This window comes from Trichosurus vulpecula, chromosome 4 (genome assembly GCF_011100635.1).
Source record: "Trichosurus vulpecula isolate mTriVul1 chromosome 4, mTriVul1.pri, whole genome shotgun sequence".
NCBI classification, from domain to species: domain Eukaryota; kingdom Metazoa; phylum Chordata; class Mammalia; order Diprotodontia; family Phalangeridae; genus Trichosurus; species Trichosurus vulpecula.
This window is the reverse complement of record NC_050576.1, coordinates 171,494,012-171,508,769: the sequence shown is the minus strand read 5'-3', so window position 1 is coordinate 171,508,769 and position 14,758 is coordinate 171,494,012. Positions and strand designations below refer to the sequence as shown.

Sequence of the window (14,758 nt, the reverse complement as noted above, 5' to 3'; positions counted from 1 at the left end):
AAGGGGGAAGAAGAGATCTCAGCTCTGGTCTTGGTCTAGTTTTCCCTTCTCCCTTTTTAGCTAGAGAAGGACCTTGCAAGTGTTTAAGAATCCACAGGATGTAGGACTTCCCATCTTCCCACCAATGTCCTAGTGGTGCCCCTGCTCAGCTGGTAGCAAGGTTTGTGTCAGGAACCAAGGACAGACTGAGCATAGGTTCATGGCTCCACAAGGAGATCAGCAGAGAAACCTCTCATGCCATAGGGCAACATCTTGAGGCCCCAATGAATGGAAGAAAAGGACCTCCAGAAACAAGGAGGTATGAGTTATAGCTTTTCTGTTTATTCTCTAATCTTGACCCCACTTTCCCTTGGACCTTCTATATACTTGTGGGAGAGTGTATCACAGAATGCGTCAGGGTGGCGTTTTTTACCAACTCTTCTTACTATACCGCCTTAGTAAATACCCATCTCTAAAAGCCACTTAAGATTGTCTGACTAAATCAATTACCAGCTGATATTACTGGGCCCAACATACCCAGAAGGGCTTGAGATGATGGTTCAGAGAAACACATTGAGCTTCTCCAGGGTGTTCCTAGAACTCCAAGGGGAAGATACAGCCTTGCTCTAGGACCCTGTGAGAGTGACAGTTGGCAAAAAGAGCTCCAAAGTTTATATAGACTACAATCAGATTATGTATGAGATACTGTCATATATGAGATGCACTACTACATTTTTAAAGTTTGTGAATAATATTTTATTTTTCCCAATTACACATCCAACAATTTTTAACATTCATTTTTAAAAATTTTCTCTTCCAAATTCTCTCCCTCCCTTCCCCCATCTGAGACAGTAAACAATTCAATATGTCATATATTGCACTGCTATTTACAAATCAACAGGGGGGAAATACCTCTACAATGTTTTTGCCTTATCCTACCTTGCTATGATCCTCTCTTATATTTAGATTTCAGAACAGAGAAAATCCTCTAGGTGTCTACCACAGACTAGAGGGGCAGCTAGGCAACACAAGCGAATAGAGCACTTGGCTTGGAACCAGAAAGACTCATCTTCATGAGTTCAAATCCAGCCTCAGACACTTACAAGCTGCATAACCCTGGCCAAATCGCTTAACCCTGAGTTTTCCCATCTGTAAAGTGAACTGGAGAAGGAAATGGCAAATCACTTCAGTATCTTTGCCAAAATTAAACTCCAAATGGAGGCATGGAGAGTCAGACAGAGCTGAAAATGACAGAAGAGAAAGGGAAAAAAGTATGACGCTGTGATGCTAATGTTGCACACCCATGGACCCACCACCTCTGCCAGGAGCAGTAAGGTAGTAACTTGAGAGGTCAATCTGTCTTTTCCCCTATCTCAGAGCAGGACTATATTTAACCTAACCTAGACAGATAGGTGTCTCTTCTATTTTAAAAGTCCTCCTACACAAGAGACTCTCTGGCAACTTCTTCAATCATCCTTCCTTTTTCCTGTCTCTTCTTTGGGGACTAACTTGATCTTTATCCTCCTGACTTTTCTATGTTGGTTGGCACTACCTCCATCTTTGATACCTACTATCAAGAAGAAGCCACTCTCAATTGGTACTTTGTTAGCATCAGGGAAGATTTCCAGTGATCCTCTTAGAAATCTCAGATTTGATACACAGATCAACTTAGATCAAGAGGCAAATTTTTTGCCTGTGAAATGAAAGCAGTAAATATTTGGCTTTCCTGTGTTCCTGATGTCTTGCTGCTCACTCGCGCGTCAGAGACACGCAGCAGAGAAAGAACTTTAGGTCAGCGGGTGAGCTCCCTTTGCTGTGACACATTTTTGTGAGATGGAATCAATATCCATAAGATCACCAGCCTGCCTGCTCACTGCCAAGAGAGCACAGGAGGGGAGAGAAGACACGCAGACTCAGAGGAAACCTCAGAGGACGGAGGTTATTGGGAAGGGAGGGGCACCATATGTTCCTGTTCTCTCCCTCTTTTTGAATATTATTATTATTTTTATTTCTCCTATTTGTCTTGGAGAGCAATTGAGGGGGTTGTGCTACTTGGTTTTATTTGTTTTTGCAAGAGGGAAGATGGAGTGGGAGAAAGAATCCTTCCTCCCTCAAGGAGGAATGAAAGCAGCTTGGTGCAGCAGGGAAAATACTGATTCTGGACTCACGGGGTACAGGTTCAATCTTGCCTCTAATACTTACTACCTGTGTGACCCAAGGCAAGTCACGTAAACCTCCCTAGGCCTCAGTTTCCTCGTCTGTAAAATGACTAGGTGGCCTCTAAGTTCCTTTCCAGCTCCAGCTCTCCAATCTTACACATCAAAACTTCTTACCAGCACCTGCCAAAAGAGACAGGTATTATTGAAAGTTAGGCTGACTCAGTGCCCCATTGTTCCCAGACCTGCTTGTCAGTCAGTGTTGGGGGGAGGCATCATTCAGTCAGCAGCTTTGTATTACCTGCTATTTGTCATGTAATAAGTTATCCCCCTACCTGTTTGTACCTGGAAATTGTCATGTACTTGTTACCTTAGGGAGGAACTGAGATCCAAAGGTCCCTCCCCTTTGGCTGACATGGACCCATCTGAATTGTCTTTATCTCATTACAAAAGTTATCAATAAAAGCTGGCTCCATCTAGAAGCCATTGCTGATCCCCAGTAATCAGACTGTCAGCATGTTACTACCCCAAACAAATGAAGACTTCCCTCAGTGGAATGGGCAAATGAGAACAATTTGTTCCAATGGCCATGAAGGCTGAAGCTGAGTCAGACATCAAAGACTCCAAGGTCATCCACTGCATCCCAACCATTGCCTGTCATTTTGACTTTTGTCCTGTCACTGGACTTCAGTGACTCTGGAAGACAGAGCGAAGCTGACAACTTTATGCAACCCTGCCTCACTTAAGTCCAATTCATGCTCAAGTCAAGACATCACCCCATAGTATCATTGATCCTCTTTGAAAACGAAGAACAAACAACAGCCTTACTTCTTCTTTGCCTTTCCTTCTGCATCTCCACTATTGAAATCCTACTCATCCTCAAGAATGAACTCAAATAATACCTCTTCCACGAGGCCTTCTCTGATTCCTCAAATCAAATGGGATCTCCCTCTCTCTCTCTCTCTCTCTCTCTCTCTCTCTCTCTCTCTCTCTCTCTCTCTCTCTCCTTAGAACCTATATAGTGTTTTTTTTTATGGCTCACATTGTATTTACCAAATTTTGCCTCATACTACAGCTATTTGTGTATACATTATCTCCCCTTCTAAATCACAAGCTCTTTGAGGGCTAGATCTCATTTGTCCCCGTATCCTTTCTAGCCCCTGGCATGGTCCCATGCAAATTCAATAAGTATTTGCTGAATCATCCATAGGTCCCATCAGAGTCAGTGTTGTCAAATGGAAAGGATATTCTACTAGGTCCTAGCCCTGGCCCTCCTACTAAATAGTTGAGTGATGTTAGAAATGTTACTTCCCTCTATGAGCTTATTTTCTTCCTCTATAAAATGAAGGGTTTGGCTAAATGATATCTTGGGAGTCTCCACTTCTAACATTCTCTGAGACAGTGGTATATTTTTCTATTGCATTTCCCAGACATCTAAAATCACAATAATAAAGGGAAGTTGGAATTTGGAATCTACCAGTAAGGTAGTAACTTGAGAGGTCAATCTGTCTTTTCCCCTATCTCAGAGCAGGACTATATTTAACCTAACCTAGACAGATAGGTGTCTCTTCTATTTTAAAAGTCCTCCTACACAAGAGACTCTCTGGCAACTTCTTCAATCATCCTTCGGTGTTTTAAAAGTTATCAGTCTTAGAAAATTCAGTGGTGGCTGGAAGATCAATTCTATCTTTCTAGACCTGAGGTTTCCTCTCCTCTCTCGGACTTGTGCTGCAGTCCTCTCTTTCCAATTACCTGCTGGATATCTCTGCCTGTCCTAATTTGGCTATATCTTTGAGTCTTTCCTCTCTTCTACCTCCCCATATACTGCCAAGTCCTGCTGATTCCACCACCAAAACTCCCCTCTCATCTAGGCCCTCCTTTCCATTCCCACCAATTCTCCCCTAGTTCAGATATTCCCTCCTGGAATAACCTCCTGATTGGTCTTCTATACCTGTAGCCTTTTTCCTCTCTAATCCTTGCTTTACACGACTGCCAAAGGAATCTTCCTAATGCACAGCTCTGATAGCAACACTACTTCCCTTCTCCAAAGCCTTAGATGGCTCCTGACTGCCTTCTATATAAAATACAAACACCTTAGCTTACAATTCAAGGTCCTCCACAGTATGACTTTAGCATTTGTGGTATAGTGGAAAAAGCAATCACAGCCGACAGATTTGGCAAAAAAAACAAAACAAAACAAAACAAAACAAAAAAAAACAAAAGATAAAAACAGCAATTGCCAGAGGATTTGTGCAAGGACAGACACATTAATGTACTGTTGGTAGAGGTATTAATTGGTCTGAATATTCTGGAAAACAATTTGGAACTATATCCCAAAAGTCACTAATTGGAGCATACCCTTTTGGTTACCACTAGGTGGTTGTTGTTACTCATTTTTCATTTTTGAAGAGGACAAATGTCACCATGGGATGATGTCTTAACTCATACAAGTAAAGGATACCACTGGGTATATGCCCCAAGGAGGTCAGATGCATGAGGAAAGGACCAATACATGCAAAAATATTTACAGCAGCATTTTTTGTTGTAGCAAAAAACTGGAAACAAAATGGCAGTCTATCAGTTGGAGAATGGCTGAACAAATTGTGCTATATGAATGTAACGGAAAATTATTCAGTAGGAAATGGCAAATGTGACAGACTCAGAGAAATCTGGTGTGACTCCATGTTTGACCATTGATTGGCCCATCTATGTACCTGGAAGTTCCTATGAACCCAGTATTGGTTTAGTCAACTTTGTTTAGGCAAAGAATGCGAAGTTCTCAGCTTAGCAATTTCATCTAGTCCACGTATGCAAGATTAGCAAATTTCTCACAACAACCTAATCACAGTATCAATAAGGAAGGAAGGAGGAGTCGAAGTCTAGGCCCACAGCTGTTTTACTCTTCCTAAGGTCCCCCTCCCATTAAGTTGCTGTGAATGCCTAGCAACAACAATCAGATATAAGGGCAGAAATTCAGATATCTAGGCTCTTGATCAGGGCACATATCCTGTTGTATGCCTGAGCTTATAAGAACTGATGAAGAGTGAAAGGAACAGACACAGAAGAAAAATGTACGTGATCACAATAATGTGCATGATAGCAACTTGACCTAAGAACGCCAATCAATATAACGACCAACCATGATTCCACCTGACAGAGGGACTTGGGGTGCAGATCGAGACTTTAAAAAAAGTATAGCCAATGGTAGAATTTGTTCGGCTTGATTAAAATGATTAATTACAAGGTTTTTGCTTTTCTTCTTTTTCAATTGGGAGAAAGATAGAAGGCAAAGGAAATAGACTTGTAAATTGGAAAAAAATGAAAAAAGGAAGGAAGAGAGAAAGGAAGGAAGGGAATGGGGAGAGGGAATAAAGTGTGTGGTAACAACTGACATCCAGAGAAGGAAGAAAAAAAATGAAAAAGTAAATCTAGGAACTCAAAAAGAAAGAAGGGAAAGAAAGAGAGGCAGAGGACTAGGGAAGAAGGAAGGAAGGAAGGAAGGAAGGAAGGAAGGAAGGAAGGAAGGAAGGAAGGAAGGAAGGAAGGAAGGAAGGAAGGAAAGAAGGAAGGAAGGGAATGAGGGAGGGAGGGAGGAAAGAAGGAAGAAAGGAAGGAAGGGAGGGAGGGAAGGAAGGAAGAAAGGAAAGGCTTCAGAATTTTGATAAATGTAGCTACCAAAGTGACTTAAGGAGACTGACAGGGAAGTGTGACCACACCTCCAGAAAGAAAGGTGATGGACTAGATGTGCAGAATGAAACATGGCCAATGTGCTAAATTGTTTTGCTTGACTAGACTTACTACAAAGGAGCACATCTATTTGAAGGAGGAATGGCGGGAGAGGGGGTGGCAAGAACTAGTAATAGAGATTTTTTTTAAAGAAACATCAACAAATTTTTTTTTAATTCTCCAGAGGGAAAAAGTTCAGGAGTGAATTGTGGTAGAGACCCCATACTGGGACCAAGACTAGCTTTTCCCAAGACTCTGCCCCACAAAGGTTGTGAGTTTTTCCTTAAAAGGCTATTTACAGGATTTGGTTAGCTCACTGGCTTCCTGGCCACCTAAGGCCTAACAGAGGTTGGCCCATATGGACTCCAAACCCTTCAGACTTGGATGATATCCCTTGACCTAGCTGTGTCTTTATTAAGAATCCTTTTTATTCTAAATAAACATCCTTCTGTTAACCATTAGATGGACTAGTGGCTTATTTCATTCTAATTCTGAGCTTGAAGCGCCAGGCAGCCAGCCAGTCCACAAGAGGTACAGACAGGGCAAGTTTGTTACTACCACATCAAGTTTAATATGCAGTTTTAAACAACTGTACTTAATGAAATTCATGTTTCATGTACAATCTTCTGCTTTGTTCTTGTTAGGGAAATGTTCATGTTTCTTGATGATAAGTTCACAATAAAAAAGAAAATGCTAAGAAGGAAGAAAGAGCTGAGTGAAGTAAGCAGAACCAGGAGAACATTGTACACAGTAACAGCAACATTGTACAATGACCAACTTTGATAGACTGAGCTCTTCTCAGCAATGCCAGGATCTAAGACAATTCCAAAAGACTCCTGCTGGAAAATGCTGTCCACATCCAGAGAAAGAACTGTGGAGGCTGAATGCAGATCAAAGCATACTGTTTTCTCTTTTTTTCTTTCTTGTGGTTTTTCCTTTTTGTTCTGATTCTTCTTTCACAACATGACTAACATGGAAATATGTTTAATATGATTGTACATGTATAGCCTATATTAGATTGCATACTGTCTGGGGGGGGCAGAAGAAAAGGGTAAGGAAATTTTAGAACTCAAAATCTTATACAAGTGAATGTTGAAAACTAAAAATAAATAAATTGGGGTTTTTTTTAAAAGGACAGAAGAGCAATGGATTTGAAGTTTGTTTTAGACTAGTTATAGTTATGTCCAACTCTGTGACCCCATTTGGGTTTTATTTGGCAAAGAAACTGAAGTGGTTTGTCAATTCCATTTCCAGCTCGTTTTACATATGAGGAAACTGAAACAAACAAGGTTAAGTGATTTGCCCAGGGTCACTCAGCTACTAAGTGTCTGAGACCTGATTTGAACACAGGAAGATGAGTTCTCTTGATTCCAAGCTCAGTGTTCTATCCACTGTGCCACCTAGCTGCCCTAAGGTGGAAGAACTGGGCATAAATCTCTGCTCTATCGCTTACTTTCTATGTGACCTTGGGCAATTCACTTAACTTCTCAGTGAAATGAGGGGGTTGGGCTAAATGACCTCCGAGACTCCTTCGATCTCGAGGTCTATAATCCTATGGTTAAAATCTACCTCTGTGGAATTTCCGTACATTGACGGTCCACTCCATCTTCAATATGTCAGCCCTTCAAATAATTAAAGATAGCTGCACAGTGGATAGAGTGCTGGGCCTGGAGTCAGGAAGACATTTTCATGAACTCAAATCCAGTCTCAGAGACTTACTAGCTGTGTGACCCTGGGTAAGTCACTTAATCCTGTTTGCCTCAGTTTCCTCACCTGTAAAATGAGCTGGAGAAGGAAAAGGCAAACCACTCCTGTATCTTTGCCAAGAAAATCCCAAATGGAATACCCATCAATTGGGGAATGGCTGAACAAGTCGTGGCATATGATTGTAATGCAATGTTATTATAAGAAATGACAAGCAGGATGATTTCAGAAAAACCTAGAAAAACTTACATGAACTGATGCGGAGTAAAGTGAGAAGAACCAGGAGAACCTTGTACACAGTATCAGCAATATCATATGATGATCAATGGTGAATGTTGATCGGTAACAGCAATCCAATGATCCAAGATGATCCCAAAGGGCTCATGATGAAAAATACTTTCTGCCTTCAGAGAAAGAACTGATGGTGTCTGAAACAGACCAAAGCATATTATTTTTCCCTTTCTTTTCTTCTTTCATTTTTTGTCCAAGTTTTCTTCCACAAAACGGCTAATATGGAAATATGTTTTATATGATTGCACATGTATCCGATATGTTTATCAGGTAACTTACTGTCTCAAGGAGGGAAAAGGAGAGGAAGGAAAAGATAGCACTTGGGACTCAAAACTTTTTAAAAAATGTTAAAAATGTTTTTACATGTAATTGGGGGGGAAAATAAAATATTATTTAAAAAAAGAAAAAGAAAACCCCAAATGTGGTCACAAAGAGTTGGACTCAATTGAAAATGACTGGAGATCCTAACCTGCTACTTTCCTCTCTGCTCATCTCCTGTAGGCTAACTATTCTGTTCTTTTGCCTGTTGTTCGTAAGATACAGTTTCTAAATAGACCATTTCCTCATTCTGGTAACTGTCTATGAGCCAGAAAAAAACAAAAAAGCCAAAACAATTTGACTTGTAAGGCCCCAACCTCCAAGAACATGTGTACATTAAAGCTCATAAACCCAGAGACCGGCCATTACTCTCCATCCTAGCTTCCTTCTTGCATGGCCCGGTTAGAGTTAAGTTTCCTGAATCCCAGACCCATCGTTTTTCATTTCTTGTTAGGCAATTCAGAACATACTCTGATCTCAATGGCCCACATTATCCCATTACCTTCCTGTCTGGATGATGAGGCGGTCTTCTATTAGCGCCATGCTGTCTCTTTGTCTAAACTTCTATATAAGTCTGAGCCTTGAAGGGCTTTAGGCCTTCACGTAGTGTGAACACTGTTACACGGTTGCTTGTCTGAAGCCGCCCCCACTGTGTACTGCCCTTGAATTAAGGGCAATGAGGGCCGCACGCTGGGACTGTCCCTCATGGTCATCTGCTCTTGTCCTCTCCCTATAAGTAGCAATAGAGTTTTCTTAACTGCTATCCCAGCGTGGGATTCTTCTTTTTCATTCGAACCACTCCTTCCATTTTTGCATTATGCTCATTAATATTCTTCTTAAAATGTTATGCCTGGAACTGAACACAGCGCTCTCAAAGTGTTCTCAATAGGGCGTGGTTGTTATTGTTTAGTCGTGTCTGACTCTTCATGACCCCATTTGGGGTTTTCTTGGCAAAGATACTGTAGTGGTTCCTTCTCCAGCTCATTTTACTGATGAGGAAGCTGAGGCAAATGGGGTTAAGTGACTTGCCTAGGGTCATATAGATAGTAAGTGTCTAAGGCAGGATTTGAACTCAGTTCTTCATGATGCTAGGCCCATCTCTCTATCCACTGTGCCACCTATCTGCCCATCTCAATAGGGTACAATAAGATTAAGTCCACCTTTGATTTGGACACTATACTTCTATTAAGCCTAAGTTTTTTGAGAACTTAGCTTTTTTGAAAGCCAGGTTAGCTCATGTTGAGGTGCTTGTGATCACATAGAACCCCTAGATCTTTTTCACATGATCTGTTATTAAGTCATTCCTTCCTTCTCCCTTTACTCCACACCTCCTCTATTTGTACAGTTGATTTATCTGTAGGACTTCATATAAAACCCCATTAAATTTCATCCTATTGGTTTCATCCTCACACATACATGAAATTCCAAGACATGAAATATAGATACAACTACTACCCAAGCAGACCCTATGATTTGTTAGGACACACAGACTGGAAGTCCTAACTGACCAAGTCTCTACCCAATTCCTATTAATTACACTATAGCTATCAATAATAATAGTAATAAGGCAGGTAGATTGCTTAGGGGTTAGAGTGATAATAGACCAGATGTCAGATTCATCTTACTGAGTTCAAATCTGGCCTCAGATGCTTACTAGCTATGTGACCCTGGACAAGTCACTTAACTCTGCTGGCCTCAGTTTCCTCAATGAGCTGAAGAAGGAAATGTCAAACTACTCCATTGTCTTTGCCAAGAAAACCCCAAAATGGAGTCACAAAGAGTCGGACATGACTGAAACGAGTTTGCATTAATATAAGGCTTTAAGGTTTCGCAAAGAGTTTTAGATATGTATGTAATGTATACACATGTCTATATGTATATATATATATATATATATATATATATATTTATAAATACATATGTACCTGTGTGTGCATGTGTTTGTGTTTTAATGGCATATCAGTAATTAAAGTGGGAATTTTTTGAAGCACTTATTTAATCAAGTGCCCTTGATGAGTCCAGCCTTTGTTTCTTTGATCAAATCAGGAGTCTTTGATGACCGGCTTACCTCAAGGGAAAGCCTAGTTTACATGGGTTTGAGTCCCATGTTTGTGACGCCAGAAGCTTTTAGGTCACGTGGGTTTGAGCTGCATGTTGTGATACCCTGAACAGGGTATATAAACTCAGAGGTTGGTGTTTTGCCTTTGGGGCTCTCACTCATTGTAAGAGTGTTGGTGTGGAGACTCTGGGTAGCTCCTGGAGCCCCCCCACCCCTGCCCACCCCTCCTGGGCTTTTAAGAAACCCAGATGTTGATGCTTCCATGGTAACTAGGTATTGCTATGGATAGACTGGTTTGTGCTGTTTGCTCTGCTGATGTTGCCTCTGTTTGTAATTTCTATTTGTATTTGCCCTGAAGTTCAGAGTGCTGACTTTTTCCCTGAACTAAGTGAATGATATATGTATGTTTGATTAAAGTGAGACTGTTAACCCCTTAAAGTTGCTTTCCTTAGAAAAGCAGATCAGAGAACTCGTGCTGGCAGCTCTCCTATGAGCTCATCTTGTTGGGTCTTACACCCCAACAGCAGCTGCAAGCAACATTGTTGTTACAAAATGGGTACTAGAAGCATTACAGCCAGGTATATAATGACTCCCTGAGATGTCAGGAAGGGGTGAAATTTTAATAAGTAATGTCTGTTATGAGCCAGGGAGTCCAATAATCCTATGATCTGAGCCCTCCTCTCTGGCCCCAACTTTCAGTGATTGTGGACATGCCACTTCTAGTTTTTAGACCATTGGTTCCCTCCCTGTCACGTGAGAAAAATCCCTTCTTTCCAGTAAGGTTGTGAGCACAAAGAGATATACAACTGCATTAGATATACACCATTTCTTTCACATAGGCAAGCTGGAAATTCAAGGTGCTCCCCTCTACATAGCTAAAACTACTCACCCAAGCCACTCAACCCACTGCTACCCCTAAGGTCAAAGAGGACTCTGAGTCACAAAAACACAGGCTGTGAGTGTAAAGTCATGCAGTGGTTTCTGCAAAGCAGGAGTGAGAGGATTTAATTATCCTCTACTCCAAAAAGGGGACAAAGGAGGATTGTAGGACCTCATTCTAAAAGGATCCTTTGAGGTCATTTAGTTGAACCTCATCATTTGACAGAATAGGAAGCCAAGGCCCAGGGAAGTTAAGTGAAAGGTCACAAGGTCATAAGTAGCAGAACCAAGATTTGAAATTGAAATCCGCTGGCTTCAGTTCAGAGGCAGCTGGCAGATAGAACTCCGGGTCTGAAGTTAGGAAGACCTGAGTTCAAATCTGTGTAATCTTGGGCAAGTCAACCTCTCTTTGTCTCAATTTCCTCAACTGTAAAATGGGGATAATAAAATCAACTACCTCACAGGGATATTGTAAAGATCAAATGAGATAATACTTGTAAAAAGTGTCTAGCAAAAAACAAATTAAAAAAAGACAAAAGGGTGCCTAGCGTAGTGCCTGGTACATAATAAGCACTTAATAAATGTTTATTCTCTTCCCCATTTCTTTTCCCTCTGCTTCAGCTACCTGCATGGCTTTAATCCTCTCACTGGAACTCCTGGGCCTGCTCCTCAGGCCCTCACTTTGAACCTAAATACCCTTACTTTGCACATAGTTCTAATAAGCTGATTATCTGATTCCCATTTCAGAGTACAAAGAATATAAAGGTAGGGCTTGGGGAGAGGGGATAGAGTGTGGAGTAACAATTGACAGCCAGGAAAGAGACAAAAAAATTGTAAAAGCAGACCTAGGAACTCAAAAAGCACAGCAGTCTAGGACCATTTAGTATAGGGAAAAAGAGTCAAGATGTACAGATATAGATATGTACATACACACATATATACATATGTATGTATATATAGACACATACGCACATACAAATATATACATATATGGATATACTTCTAGATATTTCTATATACACATATGGATATATATATATGTATACTTCTCTATATTTACACACTTCTATATATATGTATATAGTATGTATCTATAAACACAGATATACATATTTCAATGGGCCCTAGAAGCCTTCCATTGACTTCCTGGGTTGTCAGGAAAAGGTTAAATTATGAGTATAAATTACAATGAGTAAGGTCCTCCTCCTAAGCCTCATTGTGTTATGGAGGAGACCCTGAGTCCTGAAGGCTCTGCAGATACTTGGCAGATTTTTCTAAACTACAAAGGTTTTCAGTATGGGGTTAGCAACTAACTGGTTGCTTGCTGTCCAAGAATAAGCATAAGTTTAGCCACGTTCTTCACCAAGTTGGCCAAGGTGTGGGCAGGGGCAGGGTGGAGGGAGAATGAAGGTGGGGAAAATTAATTTTTCAACCACAGTAGCTCTCCAATAACTGTCTGCCAAGGTGTCAGAGGATTGCTATCTGCAATAGTGGAGGACCCAAAGGTCCTCGAAGGAATGAATCAGAGACAGTTTGGAAAGATTCATTACCAAGTTGACTGAAGGGAGATGAATTTTTCAGCTGTAGCAGTTTTTCAATGACTGCCTACCAAGGCACAAAGCAGGTACAATGGTGGAGGACCCAAAGGTCCTCCTGAAGGACTGAAATAGAGTCATTGTAAGAGAGGCGTGTGACACAATCGAGAAGAACTTCCCAAATACTTAAAAATAAGTGTTGGTGTTTTAAAAGGGGGGGTAGGGGAATAAATTATTTCTAAAGTTCGTGACTATGAACACATCCTTCCCTGGTAATGAGATAAATGAGACATCACAGTTAACTGTTAATATTATTCTTCATCTCCCCCCCCCCAAGGTCAACAGGACAAGGTACTATTGCTGCGCCAGGAAGATGGGGGCAGGGAAGAAACTGGATTGGCCTTTAAAGTTGTTGTTTTGGGGGTTTTGTTTGTTTTTTCCCAGCACAGCTTAGTTCTCAGTAATTATGGCTCTGCCACTCCGGATCTCATCAGGACAGCTCAGTACAGATCAGGTCAGTTCCCTGAAATCTTCTTTGCAGATCCCTGTCCCTCATGGCTCCCACTCTTCAGCAACATATGTTCCAGCCACCGGCAGTGTTCCCGCAACTGTTTCTCCCTGGGAAGCAGGAAGGTAAGGACCTTATTCCGCACGATGCCCCGGTCCTCCTCCTCCCGCAATCGCTGTTTTACCCTCCCTGCCTGCTCTTCCTGCTGGGTCAGCATCCTGCTCATCTCACAGTAGGCATCCTCGAGTCGGTGAATGGCCTGCAGTGTCTCCTGTTTGAAATCCTCCAGGTCTCTCTGGACCCCGGTCACTTTTTGCAGCAGGTTCTCCGTTTCGGGTTGCGGGGGGACACATGGGGACAGGGACTCAGGCAGGGAAAAGTCTCCGGACTGCAGACCACTCTCAACTATTTTCTTCCCTTGCAGGGTATTGACCTTCACATAAATGGGTCCTGTCTGGTAGAAGAGATCCATGTTGTTTTCTTCATCAACCAGTCCACGGTTGAACACTGACCAAGAAACAAACTTAAGGGAGAAGAGAAATTAAGGCAAGTCAGAATGAAGACCGGCCGCAAATCCATTGTCTTCATTCTACACTAGAAGGATTGAAAGAACCTACCAATTGTGACCTCACGGTCACTCCAGCCAATCTTAATGAGGTCTAGACATTCATCCAATTTGCATACCCCAGCCACATTGGTCAAAACCTGGGGGGAAAGCTTCTGATTGATATTCCCTGGATGCCAAGACACATCTCCAATGGCTTTCACGTAGATCACTTTAGGTTATGTTTCCCATGGAGCCAGAAGCTCTATTCTCTCCCATTGTAGAGAGGAAGAACTGAGGCTCCAATGGAGAAATGACTTGGCTACTAGCAGATGATCACTATGGATTAGCTTTACAAAATGTACATTGGAAGGCAGCATTGAATGGCAAAATTGAGATGATCTGGAACTGGGGGGTCTTCCAGCCCCTGCAACTAGACCTAATAAGATTCCAGGTCCCTTTTCACCCCTGTCCCTTTTCTCTAACAGGTTCTTAAATCCAATTAGATGGGAAGGCAAAGGGAAAAGAGGCTCTAGCATGGAAAAGTCTTCTGATTATAAATACCTCTGGATCATTGTCTTTCCTTGCAAGGCATTCACCGTCATGGACATGAGGTCTCTTGTCTTCTATCACTAACTGGTCCACGACTTGGGGCGATTCAGGGAAAATGTGGGGTTGCAAATGGGATCTGACTGGTATAAGGAGTACATGACTGGGGACAACCATGATAACAAGCTGGGAAAAGAAGGGAAAATAAGAGGTTGTTAGAATGAACCCCTTCCTCAGTCCAGGCCCATTACCCTATAGTATGAAAGGAAATACAAGAGGAATGAGAGAAGCCTGCCAATTGTGACATCGAGGGCATTCCAGCCAATCTTGATATGGTCTACACTTTGAAGTTATTTGCATACCCCAGTCTCATTGGTCAAAGTCTTAGGGGGAAAAAGCCCCCACTGTGTCCTGGGGCCAAAACCACATCTCTAGAGGCTTTGAGGTAAGTCATTTTGCTACTTCTCCCAAGCAGACAGAAAATCTATTCCCTTTGTTGAGATAAGGAAA

At 41.8% G+C, this 14,758-nt stretch overlaps 1 protein-coding gene across 1 annotated transcript; it reads right to left on the bottom strand.

Moving 5' to 3' along the window:
• Positions 1-12,941: 12,941 nt before the first annotated feature.
• CCDC182 (coiled-coil domain containing 182) lies at positions 12,942-14,498 on the bottom strand. Its single transcript, XM_036753718.1, has 2 exons — positions 14,264-14,498; positions 12,942-13,678 (listed from the first exon to the last, which is right to left on the bottom strand). The coding sequence occupies exons 1-2, from the start codon at positions 14,423-14,425 to the stop codon at positions 13,163-13,165; spliced, it is 678 nt and encodes a 225-aa protein (XP_036609613.1). The 5' UTR covers positions 14,426-14,498; the 3' UTR covers positions 12,942-13,162.
• Between the last annotated feature and the right edge of the window lie 260 nt (positions 14,499-14,758).

Excerpts from the sequence above, each read along its gene's own strand:
- CCDC182 (XM_036753718.1), bottom strand. The coding sequence starts at position 14,425 with ATGGTTGTCCCCAGTCATGTACTCCTTATACCAGTCAGATCCCATTTG. Across the intron at positions 13,679-14,263 it reads GGAAAGACAATGATCCAGAG|TTTGTTTCTTGGTCAGTGTT; the intron begins GTATTTATAATC and ends TTCTCCCTTAAG.